The 15,733-nt window shown below is 39.8% G+C and overlaps 1 protein-coding gene across 2 annotated transcripts in view; it reads right to left on the reverse strand.

Moving 5' to 3' along the window:
• Nucleotides 1–659: 659 nt before the first annotated feature.
• The window catches only part of slc38a9 (solute carrier family 38 member 9), a 35,293-nt gene continuing 20,219 nt past the window's right edge, over nucleotides 660–15,733 (reverse strand). For both annotated transcript variants that reach the window (XM_034199147.1, XM_034199148.1), the window contains exons 7-15: nucleotides 10,900–11,070; nucleotides 10,316–10,375; nucleotides 9,631–9,837; nucleotides 8,588–8,695; nucleotides 7,324–7,430; nucleotides 5,967–6,080; nucleotides 4,518–4,666; nucleotides 3,550–3,639; nucleotides 660–1,675 (exon numbers count right to left, since the gene is read on the reverse strand). In XM_034199147.1, the coding sequence (XP_034055038.1) occupies nucleotides 1,510–1,675; nucleotides 3,550–3,639; nucleotides 4,518–4,666; nucleotides 5,967–6,080; nucleotides 7,324–7,430; nucleotides 8,588–8,695; nucleotides 9,631–9,837; nucleotides 10,316–10,375; nucleotides 10,900–11,070 (1,172 nt within the window). In that variant the 3' untranslated portion in view covers nucleotides 660–1,509. The remainder of the gene's footprint in view (nucleotides 1,676–3,549; nucleotides 3,640–4,517; nucleotides 4,667–5,966; nucleotides 6,081–7,323; nucleotides 7,431–8,587; nucleotides 8,696–9,630; nucleotides 9,838–10,315; nucleotides 10,376–10,899; nucleotides 11,071–15,733) is intronic.

The raw sequence follows: 15,733 nt of genomic DNA on the forward strand, positions 1-15,733 counted from the left end.
GTGTATATCAGTACGTAGTGTCTCTACTTTAAAGAGTCTTCTCCTGCTGATGTTCAGGTGTATATCAGTATGTAGTGTCTCTACTTTAAAGAGTCCTCTCCTGCTGATGTTCAGGTGTATATCAGTATGTAGTGTCTCTACTTTAAAGAGTCCTCTCCTGCTGATGTTCAGGTGTATATCACTATGTAGTGTCTCTACTTTAAAGAGTCCTCTCCTGCTGATGTTCAGGTGTATATCAGTGTGTAGTGTCTCTACTTTAAAGAGTCCTCTCCTGCTGATGTTCAGGTGTATATCAGTATGTAGTGTCTCTACTTTAAAGAGTCCTCTCCTGCTGATGTTCAGGTGTATATCAGTATGTAGTGTCTCTACTTTAAAGAGTCCTCTCCTGCTGATGTTCAGGTGTATATCAGTATGTAGTGTCTCTACTTTAAAGAGTCCTCTCCTGCTGATGTTCAGGTGTATTTTCACCCTCTGTCTGACACCAGAGCCCAGTCTGCTGTGATTGGCTAGCTGGCCGGCGTTGTTGTGATTGGTCAACAGCTAAGAGATGTCCCGCCCCTTAGCCTGTCACGTACAATGTGTTGATGTACATGTGTCTCTTCTCCTTTGTACTGCAACTATCTCCTTTAGGATCACACGATTAAAAGCACAACAGGAGCTACAGTTCTCACAGACAGTTTATTTAAAAACACACATATTCCCTTTATCTATCCTATCATTAGTCAAATATAACACATTAGATGCAGTATCTAGAAAAGAGGGATCATATAAACATATCAAACACATAACTCAACACTGCTCATAAAATTAAAAGATTGTGCCAAACGTTTCAAATATACATCCGCACAACATGGCTGTCCTTAAAACAGTGATAGGATTCCCTAAAGTGAGTCATGCAGACACAACTCCACAGTATATGATCAGAATATCTGGCGGTTAATCCACTTTTGTAACAAATTAGACCCTGCAGTAACACATTTGTGAAAGCAGCATCACACTTTAAGCTGATCTGATGGAGCATTTCCACTTCCAGACAGACAGAGCAACATGAGGATTCCTTTGGAGCAATGTCTCTGTCCATCTGATTGGTAGAAGTCTAACATTCTCTTGGTTTCAGCTCTAAACGTGTCTGAGTAGTGTACCGTGGTGTTTCACAGGTCAAAATAACACTATGAGGTGTGGTAGTGAACAAACCGCTGCAGTTTGGAATAATCATGAAGGACACGATCAAAAAACGGTCATTGTGCGTGGAAATACAAAGATAATCAAACCAAGACATAGGTTTAATGTCCCTTAAACCATAAAGCCTTTTAAAATCACAACAGTAAGTGTGATGTTACATTTTATACCACAGAAACAGACATTAAATCTACGGCTGCTGAGGTTCATCCGGTCATTATTTAGCCATTAAATAAGTGGAATAGTAAGCACCGTGTGTGGTTATGCACTCCATTTATCTACATCCTTATTTCATATATCCCTTCATGGTGCTTCTAAATGCTTCAGTGTTCACATGAAGAACTGACCCAGCAGGTTGGCCATGCCCAGCAGGATGAGGAAGCTGTGGAAGAGCGCTGAGGGCCAGCGGAGCAGCCCCTGCCTCTTCAGGGAGATCATGTGGACCAATGAGGGGAAGACGAACACTAACGCCAGGCCGCATGTTGCTCCAGAGAACCTGCAGGGGGCGACAGAGAGCAGCATCAGCGTCACAACAGGTCGATGAGTGAGGTTTACTCAGAGGTGGGAAGTAACTAAGTACATTTACTCGAGTACTATCCTTAAATTGCAATTTTGAGGAACTTGTATTACCATTTTATGCTACTTTATACTATATCATTACATTTAGAAAGGGAAATAATGTCATTTTACTCCACTACATTTATTGAAAAGCTACATTCACCAAAATGCAGCTCTAAAAATTAAACCCTTAAAGTCACAAGAGAGTCGAATTATTTACATATTTTACTTTGTTTGTCAGTGGTGGACAGAGGTGGGAAGTAACTAAGTACATTTACTCAAGTACTGTCCTTAAAGGCAAGTTTGAGGTACTTGTATTTCCATTTTATGCTACTTTATACTTCGTCTCCACTACTTTTGGAAAGGGAAATAATGTAATTTGACTGCACTACATTTTACTTTTAACAAAATGCATCTCTAAAAATTTAACAATTTAAGTCTCAAAAGAGTTAAATTATTTACATATTTTACTTTGTTTGTCTACAACAGTAAAATGCTACTGTTGTCACAAAAAAAAAAGTATAAATATAATTATATACACACATATAATATAAATATAATTATATACACACATCTCAATGAGTACTTTTACTTTTAAAACCATACCCAATGGGCCATATGGGCACGTCACTGTACCCAGGAAGTAAACGATGGAAAAAGAGAAATGTCCAACGAGGCGTTCTGGGGCAGCACAGACAGGTCTTCTCTGTGTTAGAGTTTTACTCGCTACAGGGTGTACTTTGAGGGTTTTGACTCTGCAGACCGTTTACATGCAGAAAAACCTTCATAACAACAAGGGGACGGGTGATAACCAGAAAAGCATGACATGGGACCTTTAAGTACAATTAGGAAAATGTTCTTAAGAGTAAACGTACTCATTGCAGAAAAAACACAATAAATAACGGCTAGTACAAGAAATTAAGCATTAATACCACCCACAACTCAGAGAGTAATTGATGGGTACATTTTGCAAAAACATTTATTTCTCTTATTATTTTTGTGGGCATTAATGCCTTTTTAGCAACGCAGAGATGACATGAAACGTACGAGAAAGAGAGAGATGGTAAATGAAACATACAAGACAACTTGCGGCGGCCACCATTAACGCCTAAGCTGAAGAAATCACAACGGAGAAACGGACTCACATGAGCTCCAAATGCTGTACGTGGACATGGCGTTTCATTTCAAGTGTGTTTCCTCAGTAGTGTTTTACGACTTGATTAGAGAAGATCTTGTGCTCCCCTACGATGACCCACTGACTCTTTGTGTTGAAGCAAAAGATTTTATAGAAACTAAATATTTATTTGAGAGAATCTTCCAAGACGTGGCAGCCAGAATATACGGTCTTTTGATGTGACATTTATGGACCTTACCGGTATCTGTAATGGTGATGACAGATAATGAAGCTTATAATAAAACATGTTGTGGCTCTAGAGAACTTAGTAGTCGCATTGTGGGTAATAAGGATCCAGTATGTTTACAACTTGGCTCATACTAGGTCATAAAAGTGAGAGTGGAAGCTGGACTTCTTCAAGGTTAAGCTAGGTTTTATACATTTGGCTACATCTATCTACACACAATATAACGGTCACATCTGTTCAGTTAAACAATTCCAGGAGTCATCATCAGGTTTATGATGAACTTAATACTGTTTTCACACCACATTGAAATGTAATTAGGACTTTTACACATAGTTCTGTCCATGTTATGTTATCTTGTGTCTTTTGTAGCCACAGGTTTGCGAAACAATTGACTTATTACATTTGATTTATTGTTGTGCAGCGAGTATGATAAGGGACGGTTCAAACGCACCTGATGATGGATCCAATATTGGGATAAAACTTGGCCATCAGGACGCCGGTTCCAACTATTAAAATGTTCAGCGCCAGAACGTGGAAGAAGCTGCAGGAAGATGAAGAAACATTAGATGTGTTGCAATATAATTTCAACCCTCATTCAGAGGTCCCACACGCAGCAGGTTTATGGAAGTCTAATTTCACCTTTAAGACTTTGAGTGTCTGTTTCCTTAATTGATTTTATTTTATGGTAACACTGAAAATGTCCCTGCTGTGGAACCCAAAAAGGATCTGTGATGGACTCAGAGGATTCAGTCATGCATTTGGACCCAGAATAAAATAATATAATGTACTTCAAAGGAGAATTAAGTAGCAGTTTGACCATTAAGACCGAATGTTCTGGTACGTAATGTTTAATAAACTTATAAAAGCTTATTAGAATAGAATATATCTGTATTGTCATCATACAAAGTACAATGACATTTCTTTGGCAACTCTCACTGCAGTCAACAAATAGACACAAATAAATAAATTGTGGTAAAAGCAGAGGTCGTAGCGATGACAGTGCAACGAGATACAATTAAATGTCAATGTGCATATTTATACTTACAGTCTAAAGACGTTAAATGGACAAAACTGTATACATTACATTGCATTTAGCTGACGCTTTTATCCAAAGCGACTTACAATAAGTGCGTTCGACCAACAAAATACAACTTGAAGAAAACAGAATCATATAAGTACATCAGGCTTCATACATGTAGTGTATTTCTAACTGTGTGTTCATAAAGGGTTTTAGTAACCAAAGGAAGCAAGTAACATAGCCATTCATATTTTAAATAGTAGTGGTCTTTGAGGGGCGGAGGTGTGTTTATGAATGTCCACAGTTGTTTTAATGTGCTCTGATAATGTGCTTATCGCCATCAGTCTGCTGAGCTTCCACAGAAATAACGAGAGGTGTAATGTGATGTCCTTCAGTGGTACCTGGGGTAATGGTTTCCAAAGATCTGGCCCATCACCTGGACCCGCACCAGGTAGCCCAGCAGGGGGTAGACTGTGATCATCTGGAACAGCAGGAAGCCCCGCGCCACAAACACCATCACATCGCTGGTGGGGAAGTTATCCAGGAAGTTCTGCAGGAGACAAGAGAGCCAAGAAAGAAATATCTCTTACGGTTGTTTCCCTATCCCAAAATCTGCTGCCTCATACAGAAATGTTTTGGAGGGTCTTATGAGGGTACTTGTTTTAACTAGGTGGAGTTCAACAATCTCCTATGAATATCCCCTGCATCCAAAAACAGCAAAGACAAACCTACATAAAAGATAAATTGCATTATTCCACTCAGGAAAAGTTATTTCTGTCAGTCTTCATTTTCTGTTAAAGGTCCCATGTCATGGCCGTTTCTACTGATCATAACTCCATTGTTGAGGTCTACTAGAATAAATGTATATTGTTCAATGTTCCAAACTCTCATTGGTTTCTCACAGCATCTCTGTATAGCATGTGTATTCACTCTCTGTCCTAAACGGCTTGTTGGAGCTCCTCCCCCCCCACCCTGTGAGCCCAGTGGCCGTCTGCGAGACAGCGAAACCCAGCCCGAAACACACAAACACCCGCAGCCTGGCTGGGAGTTTGTGTGTGTGCTCAGGCTGAGTTCCACGGTGTCTCGCTGTCTCGCCGACCCCACACCAGTGAGCCGGCTCACAGTGTCCCGCTCCTCGCAGCAGCGAGCCTTGCAACGTCCCGCCGAGTGTGTGTGTGTGAGGAAGTCCGCGGATCGGTCCAAACGTAACGGCTCCGCGGACGTAACGTAACCATTTGGACCAATCTACGTCGCTATACCCAAGAAGTAAACAATGGAAAAAGAGAAATGTCCAACGAGGCGTTCTGGGGCAGCACAGACAGGTCTTCTCTGTGTTAGAGTTTTACTCACTACAGGGTGTACTTTGAGGCTGTGTGACTCTTACATGCAGAAAAAGCTTCATAATACAAAGGGATGGGTAATAACCGGAAAAGCATGACATGGGATCTTTAAAGCTGCACAGCGATGGAACTGATCTACAATCAGAGACCAGACTACATTCAGTTGATTGAAAACCTGGTTCGTGAGGAATCAGCTCTGAAACACTGACGCAATCTTCTGCTCCTTAAAACCCACAGCCTGTGTTTTAACATGTTCTTTTTTGTTTAGTTGTATTTAATTTGTTTTATTAACATTTCCAGTAATGTATGTTGCATGTTTTTATTTGATTGTATTTACTTGTTTAAAATGAAATGTGTCTTTAGGTTGATTTACAACATCTGTCCAGGGACTAGATGAAAATAGCCTCTTGGCACATTTACAGACATTCATGTGCACTGTCCCTAAAATATGAATATAAAATATATAATATAAAAAGGAAAACGATATATAAGTCAGTGTAAAAATCTCACTGGTTCGATGCAGTCTTTGGAGAGAGGAGGTGAGGGGAAGGCAGCGAAGATCAGCACGCCCACATACAGGTAGGTGAGCCCGACTAGAAGATAGGCCACGGACAGGTCCCGCACCTGAAACAGAAAACACAAAGGACATCAGACTCAGCATCTCTTCACATCAAACTGTTCTCACCGAGGGCCACGTACAGAAAAACATACTACAGTAAGGGCTGTATGCTCACTAGAGGTATATCGCCTCATAAGTTCAGTATTAAGTTAGTAAAATCAATCAAATGTAGGTACATGATGCTCGTGAGTGTTGGCAGCTCATCCCTTAAAACAGAAGCCTCAGATTGATTATAATAAGAGGAAACGGGAAGTGTATACGTCAAGCTTGTTGTGTAAATAAGTCATTGGGATTTTTTCTTATCAACTAAGATTTGTTAGAAAATGTTTCCAACTTCAATTGACTGGATTTATTTGAAAGGTTGTTTTTATTAACACATGAATACAGTGTGATATGTTTACATATATATTTAAGAAGTACAACACAAGCGCAAGTTTCATTTGTGGGCCGTATTCCATTATACTTTTTTAATTAGCTGAGGGCCGATTCAAAATAGTAGTTTGGACACCCCTGCTTTACACACTGGGTGTTTCTCAATGTCGAGGAAGGATGCTCCAGAGCCACTATTTTAAGCATACTACGTCATCGAAGGACTGTTCCAATGCCCAGCATACTTGGAATTCTACCGAGCCCGGCGTACTTCGTAGCGAGAAATTTCGAGGCTGCACATGAGTAGACTCCGCGGTCTTAAAATCCCCACAATGCTTTGCGCACGGACCAATGTCAGGCGGGGCCTCTCATATGACGCACACCTGCACACTTGCTCGCCTGTTCCACTCTTCGTTTTCCGAATGCCAGGAAGTATTCTCGCCTCGCTTCTGAAGCAAGATGCTCGGAAGACATGTGCTACCAAGCAAGCGTACTCGACATTGAGAAACACCCTGGGTCTTCAGAAGCGAGGCAAGAATCCTTACTAGCCTCGGAAAACGAAGAATGGTGGAACAGGCTAGCAAGTGTGTAGGTGTGCGTCATATGAGAGGCCCCGCCTTACATTTTCCGCCACAGATTTGGGGAAATTGGTCCGTGCGCAAAGCATTGTGGGGATTTTAAGACCACGGGACTCGATGAACATCCTTCCTCAACATTGAGAAACACCCCCTGAGCTACATATACCACTGTGGGACTGACTTCCTGTTTCTGAACGGGACATTAAGGTAGTGGCAAAGTCTCACACAATGACTCGGGACCCAAAGTGTGAGACTGAGCTGTGTTTCCTGAAGTCAGCAGGGATGACCGTGTAATGCTCACATTGTTCTCCTGGTGCTTGTTGCTCTTCATCAACGTGATGACGCAGTTGTGAATGAAGAAGGCCAGCGTGAGGACGCCAGTGAACTGAGGGAAAAGCGTCCTGAACTCTAAAAGAACCGAGAAAAAGGAGAGGGGTTAAATATTTGTCGCTGTAAAGAAACAAGGACGCATGGAGATGGAAAGCTAGAGTCTAGATAGGAAGGGTTCATCAGATCGGGAGCATTCTAATAATAATAATACATTTATTATAGCGCTTTTCCAGATGCTCAAAGCGCTTTACAAATACACATTACACATATCACACATGCAATGGTCACCACTGTGGACAATACCCACAGTTCGGGTGAAGTGTCTTGCCCAAGGACACAACGGCCTGACGCAGTGGCGGCAGGAGCGGGTTTCGAACTGGAGTTCCCCAGCACCCCCCTTGATCTGATGATCAGATGCACAGACCACTGCGCCACCCGACCCGTAATGTAATGCTGTGTCTATCTGACTTTCACATGTGTTTAAAGGTTGCTAGAGGAAACCACATGTACGGTCAGTGGGAAAGAGTATTTTTTTATCAAATACAGATCAAACTTTATAGACATAGCCCATTTCACACAAACCAATAACGAATTCTTCCCCGCCCCTTCCCAGGTAATACATATACTAAGTAAGACACGACTACGTTGATCATCAGATCAAGGGGCGTTGGTGAACTCCAGTTCGAAACCCGCCTCGGCCGCCACTGCGCCAGGCCGTTGTGTCCGTGGGCAAGACACTCTACCCGCATTTGCTCCTGTGGGTAATGTCCACAGTAACATGTCCAATATGTGTAATATGTACTTGTAAAGCGCTTTGAGCACCTGTAAAAGCGCTCTAATAAAAAAAATGTAATGCATTATTATTATTATTATTATTATTACGTGATGGATAAAAACACAGAAGTCAATAAACTTTTTACTTTAAGACTAATGAAAAGCCAGATTTAGAAGACTTGAGGTTCAAGGAAACAGCTAGGTTTAATATCCTATCAAGGGACAAGAAATAAAACTCATATCAGAATACATGGCATCAGGGAGACTCGGAGTGGAGCTGTCTGTTTGGAAGAGGTGGCAAACATACATTTTATACAAGTAGTATTTCCAAACATCTATGGAACGGTTTACACTCCTGGACGTGAACCACAGATAGTTAAGAGTTTATCTGCCTGGTTTTATACGAGTTGTGGAGTAAAGATACGTACAGTACAGAAGCATTGAAGCGTGCGGATAGCTACCTGGCAGGTAGAACTCGGTGTAGTCGAACCAGTGGAACTGCAGGTGGAAACCGAGGCGGAAAGCTTTAATGGTGACCAGCGAAAGCAGGTACACCACTGAAATCGTTCCTGGAGAAAATGGAAAGAAAAATACATTACAGATTTTATTTCGGCTTTTTTAAAACTGTAGTATGTGCTCATTGTCATACTGCCCGAGTATGCTTAATGAAATGCACCTTTTCCTATAAATAAAAGCAGAGGACACGAGTAATATCTGTGCTTCTTCTTATTCTGTTGCTGCGTTGACACGTGAAAAGGATTATTATCTTATATCGCTTGGTGTCTTCTTTTGTAAAGGGTTACACTGTTCAGTATCGCTACAGGACACATGTTAGTATTGATATGTATTTCCTCTTGTATTTATTTAGATTGGCTTTGATAGTAGATGTAATCCAAAAGTCATAATAATAATTAATAAGCGTTATGTGTATAGCCGCTTTCATACAAGAATTGCAGTCTGAAGCGCTTCACAGTAGACCGTTAACATCTCTTGAAACACTCACAGAAAATTGATATAACATAGAAAACAGTACACACACCATGTATACATCACTTCAGGGGACATTGCATTGACTTACATGCATTTCCTGGAGACTTATCCTAACCTTAACCAAGTCTTCACCCTAAAATTAATAATTCCCCTCATGGGGACCTCCAATTTGAGTCCCCACACGTGACTGTGTAAACAGATATACACACACACACGATTGTGAGAAACAGCATTTCGTTCTCCCTGTCTGTATCTCAATCCAATCCATGTTTATTTATATAGCAAAGTGCTGTACATCAATACATATATAAATAGCAGCATAAATACATTTAGACAAAATCGATAGGACAAAAAAAACAAATTTAAAAGCACGAGACAATTAAACCATACTTAAAGCCACAGACTGAAAAACTCTCATACACGATGTAAAAACATTTAAAACACAACAAAATAGAAAACCCAAATGTCTCACACACAGAGGATTGATAATAACGTCGACCTTGGCCTCTCTTACCCAGGAAGGTGAACCTGGCGAAGAAGGATGCCGAGCGGAAGCAGAGCAGCGGCAGCAGCAGGATGATGAGGTAGAGCGGGATGGTGTTCGTCTTGCTCCACCAGTGTTCAAAGGTCGAGGCTGAAGTATCGTTTCCACTGGTGGTGAGGAAGAGGGTGCTGACGGTGTAGTTCCCCTCATGGTTAGTGTTGGGGAACGGACAGATGACTGGTGGGAAGAACAGCAACACAGCATTACCATTTGGAAAGTCGGGTTATTCACTTTATCGTGTCGACAACGAACACACATGTTTTATGTAGCTGCACATTTTCAAAACGGCTCCACGGATTGGTCCATTTGGGTATGGGCACGTCACTGTACCCAGGAAGAAAACAATGGAAACAGAGAAATCTCCAAGGAGGCGTTCTGGGGCAGCACAGACAGGTCTTCTCTGTGTTAGAGTTGTACTCGCTACAGGGTGTACTTTGAGGGTTTGTGACTGCAGACCGTTTACATGCAGAAAAACCTTCATAACACAAGGGGACGGGTGATAACCGGAACAGCATGACATGGGACCTTTAAGGTTTTGAAGACAATACTTGATATCCTTTGTCGAAAGTCATGAATTTAGGACTAAATTCTCTCAATTGAACTTCTTCTGAAACGATAATCTACCATAAAGTTATGAGTGTCGTTAGTGGCTTACCTCTATCCGAGCCGTTGGTCCCAAACTCTGAATCGGACATGTTGACATTGTGAGAGTAGTCTGCAGACAGGAGATGAAACGGATCAAAACAAAGTCTCTTTTTGCACATTTTATTGGGGCGAACACTGATAATCAGGCCAGGGGAGTAACATGAAGAAAGAAAAAAAGTAACTTTATTCCTTTACAGTTACATAAAAAACAAAAGACGAAGTAAGATTACTAGAAACATTTTTTAAATGAGGATAACTAGCAAGATTACAACACATTTTAAAATACAGATTATAGTTAGACATACTGCCTGATTAGACTAAATATCTTCCCCTCGTAGGCTACGTTGTTCTGTTGTCTTACATAAACCCCCCCTCACAACCTACCTAACCTCTGAATTCATAATGCCCTAAATCACACGCTAATTGACTCATTGTTGAACACAAGGTGAGGCCGTCACACAGCAGCCATGTTTCAAAATGTCAGCTCATTTGAAGACACAAGCAGCCAGGTACTGATCGAATAAGCAAAGTAACGGTAAAACGTAATTATGAAATACCCTTTTTTTCTGGTATAATAGGAGCGTTGTGACTTACTGTAGATAAACTGTCCGCTGTTGTAGAGGAAATTGGACATGAGGACCCAGTAGACCACCATGGCTCCTATGAGGGACACCATGGAGAAAACCAAACTGGACCACTGGCCAAACTTTCCAAAGTAATATCTACATACGTCCGGGAACTCCCAGTCCAACGTGTCCATGTAGGCTGCAAACAACACAGAGGAGGAACAATTAGAGAGGTATTCTCTTTGACTAGATCTTTCTTAAAACAGTATATTTTAGTGTTCTTCACGCTCATGCATTTTTCACGAGTCCCAGGGGTGTCAAACTCAAGGCCCGGGGGCCAAATCCGGCCCGCGACTTCATTTTATGTGGCCCCGCAAGAGCTTGCAAAGAATATGATATGTTTAGATGCCGCTTTACGGAAGCAGGTTGCCCATAAACTACATGTCCCATAATGCATCTCGTTTTGTGACATGCGCACTGAAGAGACTTGCAATTATTTGCACTGAACTTCTGCTTTCAGACGTAGTTGGAAGTTAATTACCAAGTTATTATCCTATCAGATAATAATCCAATTCAGAGGCAATAATGTAATATAATACATTATTTTATATATATATTTATATAGTTACAACCAGCCCTTTGAGTGCAACCATTAATGTGGCCCGCGATGAAATTGAGTTTGACACCCCTGCTTTACATGTAGCCTTTTGGGCCCAATTCCAAACCAACCCCTACATCCTCTCCCTCCACCTCCAATTCGCGTGGAGGGTCCGCCATATTAAGTGCTGTTCCAAACCAAGAAGTGGAGAGAATAAGTTATTAAACCCTCCAACAGGAAGTCTGCTCTAACCTGCTGCACTACCTGACCATGTACAATGCTTTTTGAGTCCAGGTGTGTACAAATAGTTCCATGAAAACACTTACATAAATAAAATACATTTTAAATATTGGTAAACACACCTTGAAGATGTGATTTGTCTTTTCTTGATAACTGTACAGGTGTGCATTTGCTATAAACTCACATGCTAATGTACAGAAACTGTTAGAAAAACATTATTAAAAGCCACTAAATATTATTTTTTTGCTATATAGATGCTGATTCAAAACGGAGGTTACGAAATGTTAGGACAGTTTCAGTTTCTGCCGGAGAGAGGTAATATTGTACCCACTACTTAGATCTTAAAAGGAATCGAAGACAATTGAATAATTAGTTTACTTCTTGCTGCCTCCTTGTGGATGAAAGGATCCAGTAGTTAAAGCTTTCACAAGACCAAACTGACACTATAAGTAAGCAATTAGTTGATTACTGTCGGAGCCATTTATGTTCAATGTTGGATAATTGTGCAATATTATTTTTGGACACTTGGTGGCGGTGATTAGCTACACACGGGTTTATAAACGGTGTCACATGTGACTGGAAAGGTAGAGAGAACAAACAGCTCTTAGAAAATAATAGGAAATATGTTTTGTACAGTTACTTCAATAAACCTCTAACTAAACTGCATCTGTCGTACAATCACTCTCACAAATACCTGTAATCTAACACCATATGGACACACACATTGCCATAACAAGTGCATCAATAAGTGATCTATGATATCGTCAAGTCTCTCTGCTGAGAACACTGACATTGAGTAGAGAAAACATTGCATTATGAATGTTACTGTGAGACTCCAGGTCACACTTGTCATGAGTGCACTCATGACAAGTGTGACCTGGAGTGTGTGCCTGACTGATTAATGTCAGTGTGCATGCTGCTGCTGTGAGGTGTGAAAGGCTGGCAAGAACATGCTAATGAGCCACTCCTCTGTGGGAACATGACGACAACACACACTGAACACCTGCCAGAACTTATTAAATGTATTTTAATGAAATAATAATTACCGCTAGTAATAATAATGAATGTGTTTGTATGCTGAGCAGAGATGGGAAGGAGTGGAGTACACATACTTTGTTGCTGTACTTAAGTACATTTTTCTGGTGTCAGTACTTTAATCCACTACTTATTTTTCTGACGACTTTCTACTTTCTACTTCTTACATGTTGAACACAAATACCTGTACTTTCTACTTCTTACATGTTGAATACAAATACCTGTACTTTCTACTTCTTACATGTTGAATACAAATACCTGTACTTTCTACTTCTTACATGTTGAACTCAAATACCTGTACTTTCTACTTCTTACATGTTGAACACAAATACCTGTACTTTCTACTTCTTACATGTTGAACCCAAATACCTGTACTTTCTACTTCTTACATGTTGAACCCAAATACCTGTACTTTCTACTTCTTACATGTTGAACTCAAATACCTGTACTTTCTACTTCTTACATGTTGAACCCAAATACCTGTTACTTTCTACTTCTTACATGTTGAACTCAAAATACCTGTACTTTCTACTTCTTACATTTGAACCCAAAATACCTGTACTTTCTACTTCTTACATGTTGAACACAAATACCTGTACTTTCTACTTCTTACATGTTGAACACAAAATCCCTCTTACATGTTGAACCCAAATACATGTACTTTCTACTTCTTACATGTTGAACCCAAAATAACCTGTACTTTCTACTTCTTACATGTTGAACTCAATACCTGTACTTTCTACTTCTTACATGTTGAACCCCAAATACCTGTGCTTTCTACTTCTTACAATGTTGAACACAAATACCTGTACTTTCTACTTCTTACATGTTGAACTCAAATACCTGTACTTTCTACTTCTTACATGTTGAACTCAAATACCTGTACTTTCTCTACTTCTTACATGTTGAACCAAATAACCTGTACTTTCTACTCTTCTTACATGTTGAACACAATACCTGTACTTTCTACTTCTACATGTTGAACTACAAATACCTGTACTTTCTACTTCTGTACATGTGTGAACACAATACCTGTACTTTCTACTCTTCTTACATGTTGAACACAATACCTGTACTTTCTACTTCTTACATGTGGAACTCAATACCTGTACTTTCTACTTCTTACATGTTGAACACAAATACCTGTACTTTCTACTTCTTACATGTTGAAACCCAAATACCTGTACTTTCTACTTCTTACATGTTGAACTCAAATACCTGTACTTTCTACTTCTTACATGTTGAACTCAAATACCTGTACTTTCTACTTCTTACATGTTGAACCCAAATACCTGTACTTTCTACTTCTTTACATGTTGAACCCAAATACCTGTACTTTCTACTTCTTACTGTTGAAACACAAATACCTGTACTTTCTACTTCTTACTACATGTGAACACAATAACCTGTACTTTCTACTTCTTACATTTTTGAACACAAATACCTGTACTTTCTACTTCTTACATTTTGAACACAAATACCTGTACTTTCTACTTCTTACATTTTGAATACAAATACCTGTACTTTCTACTTCTCACATGTTGAACACAAATACCTATACTTTCTACTTCTTACATGTTGAACTCAAATACCTGTACTTTCTACTTCTTACATGTTGAACCCAAATACCTGTACTTTCTACTTCTTACATGTTGAACTCAAATACCTGTACTTTCTACTTCTTACATGTTGAACACAAATACCTGTACTTTCTACTTCTTACATGTTGAACCCAAATACCTGTACTTTCTACTTCTTACATGTTGAAACCCAAATACCTGTACTTTATACTTCTTACATGTTGAACACAAATACCTGCTACTTTCTACTTCTTACATGTTGAACACAAATACCTGTACTTTCTACTTCTCACATGTGTAAAGGAATATTTTAGTCTTGTTAAAGTATATAGAGTTTAGTGACTTGTCCTCGGGAATCTGTTTAATATGGTTGAAGTGTATTCCTGCCTGTAATGTGATCCATAGCTTCTCAGGAAGACACAGGTCAAGAGGTCATCTGATGTCTTGTGGGGGAGAAGCTTGGCTCATGTGGGGTTTACAATGCAACGAGTCTTTGTCTCGACATCTGGCATGCATTAAAGGAAAACCCGCGTGTTTTAGGGCCCTCCTCTCTTTTAGGGTATAGATGTGTGCTTGGCGCTTTTTGTCTTCAGAGTTGGCTGGTATCTTACAGGGGAACTGTAATATACTGTGAACTCTCCGGCCGCTCAGGGCTCTCAATAAATATCAGTGTATTGACAGGCGAATCCAGTTTCACTCATTTCATGATTGGCTCAACATTGCTGCAAAGAAGTTTTAACTTCACAACATGTTGAACTCAAAAACCTGTACTTTCTACTTCTTACATGTTGAACTCAAATACCTGTACTTTCTACTTCTTACATGTTGAACTCAAATACCTGTACTTTCTACTTCTTACATGTTGAACCCAAATACCTGTACTTTCTACTTCTTACATGTTGAACTCAAATACCTGTACTTTCTACTTCTCACATGTTGAACTCAAATACCTGTACTTTCTACATCTTACATGTTGAACACAAATACCTGTACTTTCTACTTCTCACATGTTGAACTCAAATACCTGTACTTTCTACTTCTTACATGTTGAACTCAAATACCTGTACTTTCTACTTCTTACATGTTGAACACAAATACCTGTACTTTCTACATGTTGAACACAAATACCTGTACTTTCTACTTCTTACATGTTGAACTCAAATACCTGTACTTTCTACTTCTTACTTGTTGAACCCAAATACCTGTACTTTCTACTTCTTACATGTTGAACTCAAATACCTGTACTTTCTACTTCTTACATGTTGAACTCAAATACCTGTACTTTCTACTTCTTACATGTTGAACTCAAATACCTGTACTTTCTACTTCTTACATGTTGAACTCAAATACCTGTACTTTCTACTTCTTACATGTTGAACTCAAATACCTGTACTTTCTACTTCTTACAT

The sequence above is a fragment of the Gymnodraco acuticeps genome, unplaced genomic scaffold (assembly GCF_902827175.1).
Source record: "Gymnodraco acuticeps unplaced genomic scaffold, fGymAcu1.1, whole genome shotgun sequence".
NCBI lineage: Eukaryota > Metazoa > Chordata > Actinopteri > Perciformes > Bathydraconidae > Gymnodraco > Gymnodraco acuticeps.